The following is an 18,991-nucleotide window of genomic DNA, read 5'->3' on the forward strand; positions in this document are numbered from 1 at the left end:
AACACCGATACCTCTCAGCTCATCTCCTTTCTCAGATTACTTATAAATAAGTTGACGTACACAGGCATCTTGCCTGAACCTGCCTGAGGTTAGTCCTCAGGATCATGGAGATCCCTTTGTAAAGACTGGCACAATGTTCCTTTCATACCAAGACAAATTTAAGTAAACATCACATATAAACCCTAATTACAATAGACTTTGCCTATAAAATGAGCAGATTTAGATTTTCGGTACTCCAGTAAGCACTAAGAGATGATTTTGTTTCTGATCCTTCAGTAACACAATCAAGGTAAATGTTTGCCTGTCTGCCCATGCTTTCAACTACTCCAAAATGTAATTTTTGGTAATAGAAATAAACGGGTAGTCTGGAATAGAAATCACAGACAGTGTAAATTGCAAACATTGCAAATCAGAATCGGATGCTTTCTTAAAGGGAAAAGAACTTATGCATTTGGAAAAGAATAAATGGAGGAAAATTCTGCCTTGTGTTTTAGTTAGAGTGTCAGACTAAATATTCCCAATGTCTGATTTGGCTTTGTGAATCTAAATATTCATCAGTCCAATCTTCCTGTCTATGCCTTGCTTTGCAAACAACCTTTATCCATTTACTGTAACAAGTTAAAGTATTCAATTTTAGGAACAGATGGCAGAAAAATAGCAATCCAGAAGATTATACTAGCTTTTAAGTCATTCTAAGGGTCTAATAGTAGGCTCTTATAAGCATTGGAGGGCCTTAAAAATATTTCAACCTTCTCTCCATCTTCTTTTATGCCAAAGCCCTCCCCTACATGTATTTGTAATAAAAATCCCCATTTATTCTTTCATTATTAGGCCAATTATAAAAAAATCAGAACACTATACCTAGAGGTGGGGCTGTGTGTACACACAGCTGTATATCAGGAGTTTCCTCAATGGTTCCTCTCAATTTGTACTGATGCAAAAGGAGAGCATTTTGGCCAGTTCTCTAGTTCTTTTTCACGATAAAACGGTGAAACGAATAATCTTGAAATTCTTTTAGGTAGAACGCATATTACAGCAGTGGTTGTAGGTGGCCATATGCCATACACAGCCTGTTTTGGGGCAGGTCATATATTGGGATCAGGATGCACACGTGTTTCCTGCACAGGACTGAAGTATAACACCACACCCCATGCCCTCAGCCCCACCGTGCTCTTCTTCCTGTGATGTGCAGTAGGGATTCAAAGATAATAAAACTGTCTCAAACACACCTGTTTTTATTAGAATGGCTCAGGGCTGCTTCCTTTCTTCTGTGCCCTTTTATTTCCGTATCACACTGCCAGCCCTACCAGACAACCCGTTTACAGCCCCTATCAAAGGGCTGCACCCTTCAGACATCCTCTGTGAGCGAGTGCCAGCACACAGCCACGTGTCATTTTACTATGACCAGTGAGCAACACAGCTCACGTCCTAATCTTGATGAGTCGCTTCGCACATCAAAAAGCATTTGATAAGCCAGGGAGGAGCAGGATTAAGGGCTGGCTCTTGAAGCATGCTGCTGCTAAGCCAAGCCCCTGCCACCCTGGCACCTAAATTAGCACGGCACGGCTGACTTCATAGCATATTCCTATGAGACAGACCAGTTTTGCTCAGCAGACCAAAATACTTGAAGGTCCCACTTACACTAGAGGGCACTCTGCAAGCTGCTACTGCTGTTACAAGGTGTGATTGCTCTGCTGACAGCACGTACAAAGGGGCTGCTTTCCAGTTTTTATTGTTGCTGCTGGCCTTTCAAGTTGTGTGTCTGCCTGTCTGCTGTACACAGTTTCCTTTCAGTTTGCCTCTTTCCAGTTCAATCTATCAAGAAGAAAGACAGCCCCCAAACCCACACAGCTGGGTATGAAACAGCCCGCGCATGCCCACCACACACACACTTAATGGGTACTGAATGAAGGACCCACTAGCAATGCACATCCACGTGTTTTGTGCGGATATGAAACCACAGCATGTAACCAGCCCCTGTATGAGGCTGAATGAGTGTCTGGACGTGAGAGCAACCTCATGCCCACGTCTTCCAACTGAGCTCGGGCAGCAATAACTGCTGTTACTGATCTAGAGGGGTGGTTTCTTCCTCTAGAGCTGACAATGTTTTTTATCTAATTCTAAGAGACTGTGCAAAAATTCATTAAACTGTAGTCCAAGAAGAGCTGTTCCATGACTTGGTGTGTGCAGGTACCTCTGCCCTTTCACCAGTCCCACACAGTACACGACACCTTCCTCCTCCTCCTCACATGGCATGGGGAGGGCCAGGAAAACCTCTCTGCCTCCGCACTGCACTCAGTCCATACCCAGCCTTGTTATTTTGTGGAATGAAGCCTTGCTTCAGGACAGTGCTTTTCGTTGTGCCTCACGTGCTCTCCTTTATTCACTCCCTAAAGCAGCTGTTAGCTGGAACAGCTCAAGGTGCACCCATTCAGCCCCAAAGGACAGAACTGGCACGTGCTGGCAAAGGAGCAGGCACTGCGCTCATGAGGTATTACAGGCGCTTCCACAGCAGCAGCCCACAAAGCATGTTTATTTTAAGTTTGTGTGACTATCTTGTCAACCCTGGGCAGAGAGGATCTCCGTCTGGAAAACAGAAACTGCACGGAGTCAAAGCAAGTGTCCAAACAGTGCCAAGATAACATGGCACAGCCACAGCAACCATCACTAGGGCTAACCTGGACGTTTTCTTTGTACAGCCTTTTGGGTTGGAAGCTGTTTACACTGGGAAGTCTTCAAGGCACTCATTCTGTCTCTTTGCTCTCTGCTGAGCAGTTTGCACAAGTGGTGTGCTACGAGCTGTAAAAGTAACATCCAGTCCTAGGCCTGCTATCCAGGGTGCCAATTAATCGAGACTTTTCTGTGCTGCTGGCGTTTCCCCAGGATGGAAATCATCAGTACATTTTACGTAGGGCTCAGACTTCCAGCAGGACCAGCTTTGTTTTTTTAACCATGTAATCTCATGCAAAGCTATCTCTAATAGGCAAATTGTCTTATCTTGTTTGTAATGCCTTAGCGAGCATCTTTTATTTCTTCCACTTGACCTTTTGTTGTGTATATTGAAATGCATCATATTCTGTATACTTAACGTTCACTACATTCCTGCCATTTTCTGCTTTTGTTTCTTATCTGTGCTGATTATTTTTTTTTAATCTTTTGTCTTTTGTTTTTCTGCACCAGAATTTCAGAAAAGATAGTGATGAGACAGACAACAGCGTATTCTTATCTTCTATTGTAACTTTCTCATCTTCAAGATTTGGAAGATCTCCAGATTGATGGCAAAGACATCCAGCATTGCCTCTGCCCCTAATCCTGATTCTTTACAGCGACCTAGACTCTACAAAAAGCTACCCTATAAATGTATCATCACTAAATCTGGTGCAAATGTAGAACTGCAAGGTTGGCATTGATGAAACAGTGGAAGGGTAGCCTGATATTCCTCTTCAAAGCTCACTGCCCTCCAGTGCTTGTCTGGGTCCCTGGTAGTTCTTTTGGCTGAGTTCAGCACCCAGCGCTGTTCTGCAGGAGTTTGTTGCTGTTTTACTCCAACTTCAGTTCTTCTGGCAAAGTTGGAGACGTTTTTTTTTTTTTGTCCAGCCCCCAAATTTATTTCACTACTCAATGTAGGCAAGTAGATCTTGTCTGCAGAATGTACATGCTCAAAATCAGTGGAACAAATCCTAACCTAAAACATGGGTTTGATCTCTTGGTTACCTTTTCCAGTAATCTTTAGAATTTATGGAGAGAAACATAATGTTGTTTTAGAATGGCAAGGCAAATCTTTTGCAAACTTATCCAATAAATGTCTTCTAACTACATTTTACCTGACAAAGACATGATTACAGCTCTGTTGGTACAGATACAAAATGCAATCCAGAATTCTGAAAGAATGCATGTATGTGATTGCAAGGCGGGAAGAAATGTCTTTAATAAATCTTTCAAATTGGGAACGGTATCATATTTTTTTGAGGACACCAACTGTAATACTATTAAAGAAGACAGTGAAAAAACTGTGCTGACAATTTGAGGGGTGATGATCTAGACTCTGTAGTCTGCACATGGCCTTCCTGGCTGGGTTAAGTGAAGCAAACAAATGTTGAGGTACAAGATGCAAAGCTCTGAATTTGACCAGCATTGCCTATTTTTGATGCTGTAGTGTGCTACGTAAGCAGTAAAGCTGTAACTGTAGTACTGATGTATGTGTGACTGTGCACTGGGAATTGCTAGTCTTACCTGTAGTGAGGCCGTTTCTGGAAATAAGCATGGCCCATCATCTTACCTGACTGTCCAGTTCTTCTTCACCCATTTGCCAAGGACACAAAACATTGCAACAGATGCCAGCGGACTGTCAGCATGGCTGAGTGGTATTATATACCCACCAGCACAAGTAACTGGAAATAACTTCCCTCGATCTCCTGGCCATTATCCTCCTGGTGTTGTAGCCCAGGATGCTGTTTGGTTTATTCAAGATTCATTGTTCATTGTTGGTTCATGCCCAGCCTGGCACCTGCTGTAAAGCCCAGGTGATGTTTAGTGAAGCTGCCACTCAGCCAGGTGCTTCCATCTGTACCGAGATGCAGGGAACCCTGTTCTTCTGCCCCAGCCTCATGAGCTTTTTGTTGCCCAGCCCTCAAGCTTATCAAGGTCATTGCCTTTTGCTGGCAGCCACTCCTCCCAGTTCAAAATGTTTTCCCTCATCACAGGCCGGGTTTCCATGCATGGCAGAGCATGGCACAGGTTCATGACTCTCAGCAGAAACATGACTCTAAATACAATAGGCTCGTGACTCAGGATTTCCTTTCCAGAAGCAAAAAACATCACTAAATACCTTTCTATGACAGTGCCTGGTAATACACTGTATGTATCCAGTTTGTTGTTTTGCCACGTGCACCAAAGGTTCACTGCAGCACCCCTGCACAGCAGTTGCCTATTCACAGGCCAGCCAGGCTTCCCCAAACCTCAGCAGCAAATGCCTTTTCCACACATTTGGAGAATTAGGCCCAGCTCACCTCAAAGTTTTGTCTGATTAAGGGGAAGATGAAGATGCATACTGCCATCTCTGCTGTCAGGGTACTTGGCTGTTCTGTGGTTCTTAAGAAACAAATCACCAGTTCTTCTGTCCGGGGCATTTTAAGGATTTCAGCAGCCACCAAACACTCTCCGAGCACTTTGTCACTTACCAAGCATGGGGAAGGTGTCTCCTGAAACCTAACGCTGTTGTCTGAGGCACTATTTAGAGGCAATGCAAACTCCAGTACACGGGCTCAACTTCTACAAGGCAATGCCTGTCAATGTACATGTAAGGGTACAATATCTCAATTGCAAGACCATTCAAATGCACAAGTGTTATTTTTTTTCCTGAAAAGGACATTTCCTTGCCAAAGACATTTGTGTAGACAGTTTTAAAGCGTGTACTACTTCCAACCACTGCAAAATGCAGCTGCTGGCCAAACTTTGATATATGAAAGGAAGCTATAAACACTTTGTGTTTACAGAACATCTCCTTTCCTGATATATTTTTTTTTTTGCTTCTGGACAGTCTCACAGGGCTGACAGGCAAATATCTAACGCAGTCTCTACTGAAGAAATGAACAGAGAGTAGTAACACACAAAGGTATTTTAGAACAACTAGATCACTGTGAAGATATAGGAAATTGAAAGGTAAATCTTGAAATTCTTATTCAGACTTTACTTCTTTAAATGTCTTTAAATGTCCCTATGACTGATACGTGCATGGATGATGTTTCACTTTAAACTTGAGCAATATGTAAAAGTTCAGCCTCACAAAGAGTAAAAGCAAGAGGAAGGAGTTTCTGCATGGTATTCCCTCCCAGAGCTTCTTTTTGACAGACCTGTTATTTGGGAAGGAAAAGGAGAAGTTTCTCACCTCCACGAAGCAGGCTGCACCGTGCATTCCTCATACACCACGGATCCTGTGCAGGACAGTGACAGCCAAGCAGCTCCACGTCTCAGGCACCCTCTTTTTAATTGGCAACACAGATCTAATGAAGACATGAAACCAACACAAATAAACTCTCCTATATTTAGTAGCCAACAAATCCATGAGCTGCTCCCTTGATAGAACACCTGCACTGCAAATAGGGACCTCTTCTAAAGATAATAGGGTTGGAGCAGTATTTTTCTTTCTTGCCTGATGCTTAGTTAAAAGGGCGATGTCAGTTCATCCATTTTGCAAACATCCAGAACTTGAAATTGGCTTTCTGATGGAAATGAGACATTAAATATTAGGAAACCAGGCTATTTCCATGAGGCTTAAGGAGCCAGCTAAGGCTTGACTCCATATAAATTGTTACTGGAAGTGGGTACAAGCAGAGAGGTGATATTAATTGCAGTGCTACAATGGCCAGACGGTCCCACTGTTCCCATTTTTACCATGCTGTGTACCTTCTTCCCTCCCTCCCAGCCTTAAGACTCTGCTCTCCAGCTGATAGACAACAGATGGACCAGCAACAAAACAGAGTGCGTGCCCAGCAGGGAATTTCAGCAGATACTTACTCAGATTTTTTATTTTATTTTTTTTGCCTTGAGTGATGCCAGTGTCACAAGGAGTTTGATCAAACTGCCTCAGATGTGTTGGCTACCAATCAAGCATCATTCTACAGGAATTTATATATAACCAATGCAAAGGAAATGAAGAAACATTAGTTAATTAGCTGTGCAGGTCCCTTACCTCTCCTGTGTGCCTGCTCTCATTTGCTGGACAGGTCACTCACCTGCAATTCAAGGCTCCTTCTAAAATGCTTCTGAAATAGATGAGAAGAGTCATTTCTATCAAAGCTTCTGAAAAGCCCAAACATGACTTGTTTGAAGCCCTTACACATTGCAGATTTGATATCTACCATTCCTTTCTAGTACAGTGAATGTTGATAGAATTCACTTGAGTTATTCTGAGCCATCTGTTACAGAAAGCACACTTGTGCGTTTCCTAATTGATGCAGAAAGGAAATGTTTTGCTTCGTTGTAAAACCATTCTTCATCCATGTGAGACAACTGAAGAGAACCTTGACTCTGCATCAGTAAAGGTGGATCACCGCCCAGTTTCTGAAAAGGAGTCTGATCAAGTTTATAGAATATGTAATAAAATAATAATAATAATAAAAAAATCCAAATACTGAGATTTTTTTCCTCATAGACTGAAAGAAAATATCCATTCTTTCAGTAGTGCTGTTAGTTAGTTTCTAGAATGCATGAAATACTGAATCAATTTTTTGTATGAAGTGCTTTTTGTAAAAGTAAAAGGAGAGAGAGAGCGCAAGCACTGTTACTTCAAATTGATTTTAATGTGTCTTCCAGGACAAAATAACAGGTGTGGATCCAAAATTCATCTGAAAAATCTGCATAGAGGGAAAGATGTAAGCATAGTTTGCACATTACTATGGAAATGCTTTTCTTTCCTTTTATAAAGTGCATCATGCCAGAACTGTCAGACCATAGAAAGCCAAATTAAAAATTACAAAAGCTTCAAAATCTTATACTGCACGTGTTAAGAAGCACACACCTGACTAAGAAGGCCACGTTATAAGGGTAAGTGTGAGCAAATATGTCAAATATATTAATGTGCATGAGTGAATCAGTAATTGCTGCTTTTTAAAAACTTTAATTTTTACAACAAATTGTGTTGTTTTGGTAGACGTTTACCCTTATTCTTCCATCAAGATATCTCACAGGATGATGCGTCAACCTATTTCAGTCATTATTACTGCATTTAATTGGGGAGAAAGAAGAAGTCAAATTCATCACAGTGATTGTTATTAAAATGAAATTCCTAAAAAATAATCCAAAAAATAATGGGAAATGGCCCAAATGAAAACAGCTTTACATTTAAAAAGATCTTATCAAGCATCATGTCACTCAGTAGATTAGAGAGCTTTTCAATAAAAGCCTGAACTTATTCGCATTTAATGCAATGACAACACGTGAAATTCAGTAGGAGTAAAATTTCATTTTTTTAAAAAAAACATGCTGTGAAATGAAATGCATGATATTATTTTTACTGCAACAGAGTAAGGCACAGGATAATTGTCTACTGTATCAAGTCCATTGTCAACATCGCTGTGTTTCTGAAGAAACCTTGAATGCAAATACAGGCAATGTGGATCTAACAGAGACTTAATGGAAAAAAATACTGGAAAATGAAAGATTAGGTGAACAAGAGAGTAATCTTGTGAAAATTAAGGCAAAAAAAGTTTTGTTTTTTTCTTTCTTTTTAATATGCCAAATACTCCCCTCAGATTTAATCCAGTTATTCAGTGCACCAAGTGGCTTGTTACTCATTGTGGACTTAGTTTATAAATCAAGTAAAGCTTAAATGTAGCATCCATCCCTAACACAAATGCACTCATGAAGATGACGCCAAGAAAAGGAATAGATCTAGACCATCCAGTAGGACAATGTCACAAGGTTAAGCCACATGAAAACAAAATTTAATTACTGTATCTCCAAGCATCCTTATGCTTAAATTAACTCATATAAATGATATACATTTCACAGTGCTTGGACTAATTAGCACTTATCAAGCACCTTTCATGAGTGCTTTGCAAACATTAAATAAGGTCAGAAATCTCATTGCTCTTCCATAAGAGCAGTCATAAATATGAAGGGTAGAGGTTCTTCGTGTATGTTAGAGCAAAGACTGCAGGACTTGACTCACAGACTTCTGAAAAATAGTGTAAAATAGGTGTAGAAGTTTTCCTAATTGCTATTTTACAGTTTGAAAAACAGTAATATAAATTAAATGACTTGTCGAAGACCAACAAAGAAGTTGTGGCTGAATTCTGGATTCAGACCTTTTTTATTAGATGTTAAGTATTTGATTAAGGCATGAAGCTATAGTCTGTGGTGAATCAGGTAGGAAGAGACTGTACTGCAGAGAGAGGTGTAAAAATTCTGCCCTACCAGCAGCAACACATCTGTAAAGAGTTAAAGTAAGTGCATGCTATGTGCTTATGCCAGTACTTTTGCAATTGTTTCTTAACACAAATGATTTTGAACATGAACTACACAAGATAGGTTTTTGTTTCTCCCTATCTCTGATGCAATGTTATTGCCTTGTATCCTCTGAGTTACTATCACAGAAAAGGGATTATTTTCACACACTACATAATGACATTACTGGTTGTGATGCCTTTTTCCACAGCCTCAGGGAATGATACAAAAATATTGTTATAGCTCTCTGAGACATATATAGAAAAGAAACAACTACTCTGAAAATTCCAGTTATGGAATAACTCAGCTTCTAGTGTATTCTTTTTCCTCTACAAGAGGTAGGTCTTTTTTTGAGAGCTCTTGCAATATAGCCATTATAGAAGTTCCACAAAGAAATCCAACCTTCTTGAAGATTCTGGGGACTTCTCCACGGCTTCTACACATCTGAACCCTGGCTGCCATATGTCATCCCCTTCTATTATTAGGTATTACATTTTGCTGAGGAAGGTCAAAATGTGTGAGGGGTGTAAATACTGCAGCAGTCATCGTTAAGTCATGCATTGATTTATTCTTGGAAACATAGGAGCTGTGGAAGCAAGTGTGCCATACAGAGCTGCAAGTCCCAAGTTCCTCAACAGATAGCTACAGTAAAACTTTGGAAATTACTATCACTGCATTAGCAGGAAGAAATATCTCAGGTTCGCTGAGAAAACATGTGTTGCTTTGGCTCCACTCTCCCCATGTGTTTTGTACCCTGAGGACTTTTCCTTCCATCTTCATTCACTCCTTACCTACTGCATAAAATGAAGACTGCACATCTGACAGTCTCCACAGGGACTGCCTGTTAGTACACAGGGTATTTTAAAGAATTATTAGGTCAACTTTCTCCAGCTTGGCCCCTCTGCAGATGTCACTTCAGTTACTAGAATAGGCTCTGTGATAAAAATATTTTAGCTTCTCTCCATACATTTCAGTGGGCTCTTAAAAAAATAGTTATATAAAAATTGTAGATAATTGTATTTGCTTTGCTTTGTGCAGTCAAAAATACCTACCTAAGTTTACTGTATTTTATAAATTGAAAATCTGTATAATCCTACACTCTAAGTACATGGTGTCACTTTTATTACTGCCAATCTAAAGACACAGACTTTTAACACCTGAAGAATAAATGCAATGTTCACAATTCTAAAGTCACCCAGTAACTGCTGGAAAAGGCTTAATAGCAGCTTCAGCAAGAAGGAATAACTCTGGATGTCTTTCAAATAGCAACATGGCTCAAATTAAAATATATATTTTCCTTATTTTGTTATGCACTTTTTTGATGATGGCCACCAAGTAGATTTTACAGTGAATGTACTGAGACATTTAAGATAAATAAAATGGTACAATGCAGAATATGTATTTTGTTTCTATTCAATTCCTAGAAGAACATTTTGGTTTTACATAGCATCTCCATTTGAAGAAGCAGCAGCAAGGAACAGATGAACACTGAACTGTGCTTCTCATCACTGAAGTTCTTCCTTTGTTTAAAACAGCTGGATCATTGACTCTCTTGATTTTCCAACTCCGACCCATTTGACTAGGGAAGAAAAAAACATCTATTAGAAGATTTACTGAGAGTAAATACAATGAATGAATGGTAGTGTTTTATTATGCTTCAAAACAAACTAGCCAACTCTATGCTGAAATACATTGCCAGGAAGTTTTACCATCCAAAAATACTTTACTTCTGTTGCACTAGCAGACTAGATGCACAACATACTGCATTCAGAAGGCACAAAATAATTAAAGTGTTGCAGATGGAAGATCTAAGAGAAGGTCAAGCCTGTTTGTTGCAGGTTTAACTCTCACTGTCTTGAGTGATACGATGTATAGCTAAACACCTGTTAATATTCTCATTTTCCCAAGTGGAAGAATTAGGCTAAATAGTCATGTACCCATTACACATTTATCTCCTTACACCGAGAAGTGTGGAAAAGGGCCAAAAATTAAAAGTAGAGAGAAGTCTATGTTCAAACAGTGATGCAGTGCACGAAGCAAAACTAAGAGACTAGTGAAGGAAGGACATTAGACTAACTATGCACTGAAGCATGGCGCAGAGTTTCCCAAGTTTTCACTGTCAGAAGGCAGCACTTTGCCAAGAACAGTATGTGTTCATCTTTCCTCTGCATAAATTCTTGTCAGCAGCAGCTTGTAGTTGCTTGCAACGCTGCAGTCTGGAGAACATCACCCTTTGTACCTTCTTGGCAAGGTGTCATTTACCATCACCAGTCTAACCACAGACACTTTCATTACCTCTTGCCCAAATCAGGCCACTCCCTGACTAATGAATTGCGTACATTGACATAGCTTTTTGTGTATTGTAGCATTCTCATGTGTATATCTGCAGAAAGATTTACCTGGCACTCCAACGTGGTTTTCCACACATCGGATATAATTCTGGGCCTTGGGTGGGAGGTCCTCCCATTTTCGTGCACCAGTTGTGTCAGTCTTCCACCCAGGCATTGTTTCATACTCTACTTCCACCTTTTGTAATATCTCTTGATTAGCTGTGGGTGAAGAATTTTCATCACAGTTGAGTTTAGTTACTCCACCTTAACAGAGCACACTTATGGTTCTTGACCAATAAGATTTTTTGACAACACTTAAAAATAGATAAATGAAAACAAACAAACTAAATCTCACAGGATTTTTAATGGCTGGTTAGTTAAATCATTCTTAATTTAGATTAATTTCTGTTAGTTGGGAAGATAACTTTGATTCAAGAGGACCCAGTAATCCAGTTTCCTCTTGTCAAAACCTTAAGATGTACTCTATGTTGTCAGTAAACTACAGCAGTATTCCTGAGGAAATAATTTACTTGAAGTTTAGAATAGTTCCAATTTTGGTTCAGATTTGCACACAGGCGCATAATAAAATTTCTACAACGGGGTCTTAAAAAAAAAAAAAAAGAAATCAAGCCTAACTTCAAGAATCAGTCTTTCCCAACACATACAACTTAACAGGCAGGAAAGAGAAAAATGAACATAGATGTTTGATAGCATACCTGGAAAATATGGAATTCTTTTTCCACCCAATTTGTAAGCAACACCAATTTTAATCTCATCGAGGACATCAAGAATATCCAGCTTTGTTAAGGCCAAACTGCACAGAAAAACATTGGTTAAAGTCATACACATGATGAATATCTCAGTCATCTTCCTTTTCAATCCTTTGCACCTGTCTTTTGTTTTGTTTTGTTTATTTGTCTGTTTTTCCCCCTAGCTCTGTATTTAGAGATCCAACTCAGTAGCAGAAAATACACAAATATGAACATTATTAATTGAATTCATGCCTCTGGGATGAATACATGACTGAGTTACTAAGATGTGTTTCCAAATGCTTGGCTGCTCATACAGGTGCACAGTTTTCAGTTCTTTGTATTAAAATACAAATTGACTGTTTAAAAGTGCTACTTACTGGATTTATTTTGGGTGTGTACATTGGCACGTCACTTTATGTCACCAACAGTAACTAATTCTGTTATTCTTCCTGATTCACAACTATAAGACAAGCTTATTTAATAAATTACACTTTTAAAACAGACTTCACATGGTTTTAGATGCCAGATTATGCTTGTATTCAGTACAGTCAGGAAGATCTCAGTCTGACTTCCAGTATTCCAGCTGAGCTATCTGTGTCATCAGTTTAATGAACCTTTTCCATCTTTTGAATGACCACATTGGAAGACAAAAATGGAACCTCAATAAGATGTCATAACAGTCACTGATTGGAATAAAACTGCATTTTAGAACTAGTCAAATCCTCTAGAAACAATATACCAGGCCTTGACTGATCATGAATAGAGAAGGATTTGGCCAAGTTTATGCACATATAGCCCATGCTGTATGTGCCCAATAAGTATATGCTGAATGTAATGATTAAACAAGACCAACTTTGGGGAAAGAAGCAACATAGAGCTAGTTCTTCAGCTTTTTTTCCCCAAGATTTCATCTCCCCTGTTTTTAAGTGTCAGAGTTACCAGACATAACACTTCTGTTGATGGAAGTGAAGTGATTGTATACAACTGAAATGGAAAGAAATATAATATTTTCCTAAGAAATATTCCAACATAAACCAGAGCTGCTTTAACAAAAGCAAAATATAAATTCAAGCAAGATAAAAAAGGATTTAAAAAGCCCTTCTGATAAGTTAACGAACAGAGATCATTATATGTATTGTTTCATTTAAGTACTAGCAGCATAAACAACACAAGTCTCAGATTATGTGATACTGAAATGCCCACAGTAACGTACCTGCATACATGAACAATTTGTCTGAATGCAAAGAGTAAGTCTACACTTTATATGAACACAACTGTAATGCAACTTCTTCTGAAAATACAGATTGATAATCAGTTTTGAATTAATGGCTCACTATAGTTACCAGCATTAGACATAAGCTAGCCTGATGGCATTATGGTCTAGACCAATTCCTTTAAACAGCCACTTTTCCTTTAAAACATCCATTCAAATTATTTTATAATTGAAAATATATTTCATCAACCAAGTAAGTCACTCAGTCACCCTTAAAATAACAGCTCAGACCATTAAAAGCAGTATTTATAATACAAAATGAGAATCCATCTTTCTAGGCAAATGAACCTGTCCCAGCTGTGGCAGCTACTGTGTGATCCCAACTATTTCACTTAAAGAGGTAATGTGTCTGAATGATGCAGAATGGGTCCTACAAGTCTGATCCACTGGAGCCAACCAAAACTCAAAAACAATTGTTTTTTAAATAAGTCAATAAGAAAGCACTGGATCAAGAATACTAGAGCAAACAATTTGTGCAAAAATTGTTATATCAATCCAAACTACACTGGTCATCTGATGCAAAAGCACATCAGATGCAAAAAGGTCATCTGAAGCAAAGTGAAAACATATATGAAAAAGAATCATGCTTATGATAATGTAAAATCACTCAGTTTGAAAAAAAAAGTCTAAGGAGATAAAATTATTATTAGCATAAAGACAATTTTCATTTGCCCACTGTCAATTATCATATCATTAAGACAATTTTCAGTTGCCTGTTGTGAATTATTTCATTGCTTAAAATGTAACACTTTACTGACTTATATTAATGTTACCTACATATTTATTCTGCGAAGCACAAAATAATCACTTCCAAATGTAGCGCAAAATCTGTGATGCTTACGCAGTGAATCCGTTGATCATATGAGCATATTTCAAAATGACAAGATCTAACCAGCCACAGCGTCTCTTTCTGCCTGTTGTTACTCCCCATTCATGGCCACGGGACTGTAAAAGATCTCCAATTTCCTACAAAAAGACAGGAAGAAAGATAATGGTATTTCACTGAAAAATAGCAAGGAAAGAAAACATAAACAAATACAAGCAGATAGCAAGAAAAATACAGTTGTTTAATCCCAAGGCTTTTTTGTGGGAAAAAAAAAAGGAATATAAGAAATGAAAACAAGTTTTCTTAGAATGTGAGTTTCTTAGTTGGATAGTAAAGCCCCTCACATGCTAGATGTTTATATTTCCATCACTAGTATTTCCACAATACTTATTTAACATAACTATTTTTTCTTTTATGAGCTTGCATTTATATTCTCAGTCTTGTCTTTTGGCATCTATTGCTTTCAGGGGCAAGACTGTAGATGTCTGGGACAGACCAAAGCTTGTACAACGTCTAGTATAACAGATGCTTTGTTCATGCCTAGAGCTCCCAGGTTCTACCACAACATGAGAATACCAATTGTTCCATTTGGGTTGGCAATTTTTACAGCATGGAAAAAAAAAAAAAGAAAACTTCACATTCATGATCTATAAAACTAAAGGATACCATCAATTCATTTGCAGCCATTAGAGTATGGATTTTAGTGACTACATCCTTAAATCAAATTCAGATCACTGACCTGGAGAATGCTGCGTGTATGGCTCTAATCAATATCCTGAGCTTTCTGGTTTCACAATAATGAAAATATAATAGAGAGTTTAAAAGATTCAAAATCTGTCCCCCTCTTTTTATTGATGAATTTGTGCATGACTGGCTGACACATACCAAAATTATTCAGCAAATCATATGGAACAAAGGCTGTTAAGCTCATAAATTCTATCTTGTAATTTAAGCTTTCCTGAGATGCACTGACAGCTCCAGTGTACAACAAACCCACTGAAATGCACCTAACTAGACTACATACAATGATGAAATCTGTTTTCATATCTTTCACTGCAACAGAACTGTCACTGCAAAATAACGCCACCACGATTGTGCTTTTCTCTTCTGAAGAAAAATGCCTGAAGTTTATCAGGCAACTCCTGTCTTCATGATTGCAACAACCTAGCATTGTTATAGAGCTTATTTATTTGGCAGCATACCCTTACCCCTTGAACTTACTTCTTGGCAACTGTATATATTACATTTTGTAACAGTAAACCTACATTAATCTGCTCAGTGGGGAAGGCTCCAATTCCCACCCGAGTAGTATACGCCTTCACCACGCCATACACATCACCAACGTGCTGGGGGGGAATACCAAGGCCAGTGCATACACCACCTACAGTGCAGTTCGATGAAGTCACGAAAGGATACGTGCCTGTCAGAAAAACAAAAACAGCACAATCCTGTTTCAGCGATTAAAAGAAACTAAGACTGACCTGCCTTTATGTGAACATTTTCCTTTCAAGGAGGTTTTCGTCTGTATATTTGGCTCTAAAGCTGAACTGAAATAGTAGTCAAAGGGGAAGGTAAATCCTCCTTACTACTTGCCCCCACTTTGCCCTAAGAGAACAAACTAAGCTGTTCTTTCCTGAATTGTTTCCTCTTGTAGTGAATGATATGTATTTAGATTTCTAAAGCTCCACAGACAACACCCCCACTCCACAAATGAATGACTTTTTCCAGTCAAATAGCTGACTTTTCCTGGCATTTTTGTATAAACATGTTATTAGTGATCAAGAACGTCACACAGCCAAATACGAAAATGTACTACTTTCTTACACATGAGGAGGTATCAAGTATGTGTGATCTGCTCCAATGCACAAGTTGTTTTGCATTCATCCTTCGCAGCTCTCACTGAGGACTGCCCACAAGGGAGGAATTTGAAAGCATCTCAGTACTACTTCCATCAGACACTTGATCTATTATAGGATGCTGTTGCTGTGTAAAGCTTTTTTCACTGCCCTATGTATCACAGAAAGTATTTCTGCAACATCCGCAGACAGCCTGGTGTAAAGGTCACAATCTGACATTCCCAGTGCCCTACACAAGTAGCTCTGTGTATCTGCTGCGAATTTTCTACACCTTAGGAGGCTAATCATGATCTCTACACTGTGACTTTGGATCAGAGCATCTCTCCAGTTCTTTGTTTCGCCATCATGGAGACTTAAGTGGTTTAATTAGACTTTTGGTAAGAGAGCAGAGCAGAGATCTGAAGAAACTAGGCTTACAGGTTATCTGCACTAGTTTAATCCTCTCTCCACAGCAAAGGAATTACTCTCAGCAGCGCTGTAGTGGGCTAGCTGCATGACATGGTGCACAACCATTTAGAAGTGATAAAGACAAGAATATCTAAGAGTGAAATTTCTACCCCACTGGAATAAAACTTCAGTAAAAATCAATATTTAAACCCCCAGCATTTAATCCTATTAATGATACAAGCTCTGTCTTACTGTGTTTTACTTTTGGGAGATCTGATTCTATTAAAGATTATTTTGTGTCTCTATTTTCCTACTGTTTACAAAGAAGATATAAACACAAATCAAAATAAAACTAGACTCTTAGGAGTTAAATCGAGTTTACAGTTTAACTTACCAAAGTCAATATCAAGTAGTGCTGCATTGGCTCCTTCAACAAGAATCTTCTTTGGGGAGCCATGAAGAGCTTCATACATAAAATATACGCCATCTCGAACCATCGGTCTTATTTTTTCAGCATATCCCTGCAAATTTGAGTGTAAATGTCAACTTTCCCAGGTAACGCTACCTGAATGGCTGGAAGGAACACTCTGATCACTTTTGAAAGATGAAACATACAGATAAATCCTAATATACCAGCTTCACTAACTGTATTTTACCTGAAAATTTCAAAGATTAGCTTATAGTCTATTAAAAACAAATTAATATATTGAACCAGTCATATAAGAAAACACAGTTTGTTCTGGCATTGGAATGCCATAGTTTCTATACCATTTCTGTTCACGAAGATGATGTATACCTACCTCATTTTGTTGATGGACTATAATCTAGACACACTGACAAATAATAGAGACTGGGACTTACAAATAATACAAGCTCCAGAGGAAAAACAGTACAAAACAAAACACTTCCCATGAATGTTAAAAAAGTATCTTTAAAGGTAGGGTATCAGCACTGAACTAGTAGCAGACAAAGCGTGGGGAAGTTAAGAGATTTTTTGGGTATCCTCTATCCTTACATATTCAAAGATGTTTTACCAGTGGCTCTTCTGAATTTGTAAGAAAAATGACTTTTTGTAAATAACACCAGAATCTTGAAACACAGATTCTACAACAATTCTTTAGTAAGTACTGAGGTCCTTCAGGTAGCCTAGATCAGCCATTGCCAGAATGAAACCACTAACTGCAAGCGTCACTCTGCATTCTATTGACTACTTTAACACAACACAGTTATTTGGAGTTTAAAAAGTAAAACGTTGTATGAGAATAATAATTACATTAATTACGAAATATATTTTAATTCCCACAACAGAACATTCTATTAGGAAACAGTTACTTCTACTAAAAAGGTTTTATAATATGTTATTTCCTTAACATACACACTTGTCATTTAAATTAATTAGTTTAACAGCAATTAAGTATTAACTAACTAGTTTTTTTCTATTTTCAATTTAGAGTAATTTTTCTATGGTTTCACTCAAAACTGAACAAATATTAAGTGCTATATTCTTACCTTTAGCTTTTTCAGTTGTCCTTCTATATCTATTTCCAATGTTGGAAACATTGACTTGTATTGTTGTGCCAGATTTTTGAATCTGTAAAATATTTAGAATCATATCAATGAAGAACAGTCTTTAAGTTACTGCTCACAGAACCTTTGGCAAGATGTGAGGTTATATTATAAACTGTATACATTGACAGTTATATAAAGAAAATACACAGAACTTTGATACCTCAACCAGTGCATTTCCCAACATATAATATTATAATTTAAATGACAAATACCTGTGAGAAGTATAGAAAATACACACATACATTCTTTCCAGTTTCTTCTCCTTCTAGCTAATTTATATACAGAATTCAGACACATTTTTATAAACATCTCCTTAAAAGTAAATCTGCCAGCCAAAATATATGACTAACATAATATTTAGAAATGAAAATAGTTGTACCTTGAAGAAAATTCATCAAAGTCAGAAAGGAGGTCACAAATTCGAAGACCTGTTCGTGCAGCTTTGGAAGAATATGTTGGTCCAATCCCCTTCTTTGTTGTGCCAATACTAGTTGAAAACAAAAACAAAATATGTATTAACATATGCAAAAATATTTTTTATGCTAACTACTTTGTTAAAGCTCTTCAGTATTTTATATACTGGGCAGAAGTTCTGAGACAAAAAACCAATCACCAACATTCTATAATAGTATAAAGCAAGTTTCATGCTTCACTGAATTTACATAAATATTGCTAATATTTATGGTATGCAGTAAATCATTAAGCCTTGGATCTAGCTGAAACAAGCTGACTTTAGTGTGTGTGTATATACAGATTTTAACAGAGCAATGATGGTTACTATGCTATCCTGTAGTACTACTAAGTCCCTTCCTAAAAAGGAAAGAAAACAAATGTCATTGTCACAGCTGCAACACAGACTATGCTATATACAACCTGTTTGTGAGTGATGAAACTCAATTCCTATGGCTTTGATTCCAGTAGTCTTTTTGAGTAAAACTCCATCCAAATCATTATTTATACCATGCATATCCTTGTGAACTCCTGTTGCAGCCTTTACCTTGATGAGGACAAAAATGAAGCCGCTTTCCTATCTGCATGCCTATTTTCATGTG

General features: G+C 38.1%; 1 protein-coding gene across 1 annotated transcript in view; it reads right to left on the reverse strand.

Annotated features, from left to right (window-relative positions):
* Nucleotides 1-7,282: 7,282 nt before the first annotated feature.
* The window catches only part of ADSS1 (adenylosuccinate synthase 1), a 28,690-nt gene continuing 16,981 nt past the window's right edge, over nucleotides 7,283-18,991 (reverse strand). Inside the window, exons 6-13 of the mRNA XM_038179972.2 lie at nucleotides 18,319-18,426; nucleotides 17,880-17,961; nucleotides 16,765-16,891; nucleotides 15,393-15,547; nucleotides 14,143-14,267; nucleotides 11,993-12,090; nucleotides 11,346-11,495; nucleotides 7,283-10,525 (exon numbers count right to left, since the gene is read on the reverse strand). Coding sequence (XP_038035900.1) covers nucleotides 10,473-10,525; nucleotides 11,346-11,495; nucleotides 11,993-12,090; nucleotides 14,143-14,267; nucleotides 15,393-15,547; nucleotides 16,765-16,891; nucleotides 17,880-17,961; nucleotides 18,319-18,426 — 898 coding nt within the window. The 3' untranslated portion in view covers nucleotides 7,283-10,472. The remainder of the gene's footprint in view (nucleotides 10,526-11,345; nucleotides 11,496-11,992; nucleotides 12,091-14,142; nucleotides 14,268-15,392; nucleotides 15,548-16,764; nucleotides 16,892-17,879; nucleotides 17,962-18,318; nucleotides 18,427-18,991) is intronic.

This window comes from Anas platyrhynchos, chromosome 5, assembly GCF_047663525.1.
Source record: "Anas platyrhynchos isolate ZD024472 breed Pekin duck chromosome 5, IASCAAS_PekinDuck_T2T, whole genome shotgun sequence".
In the NCBI taxonomy this organism is placed as follows: Eukaryota; Metazoa; Chordata; class Aves; order Anseriformes; family Anatidae; genus Anas; species Anas platyrhynchos.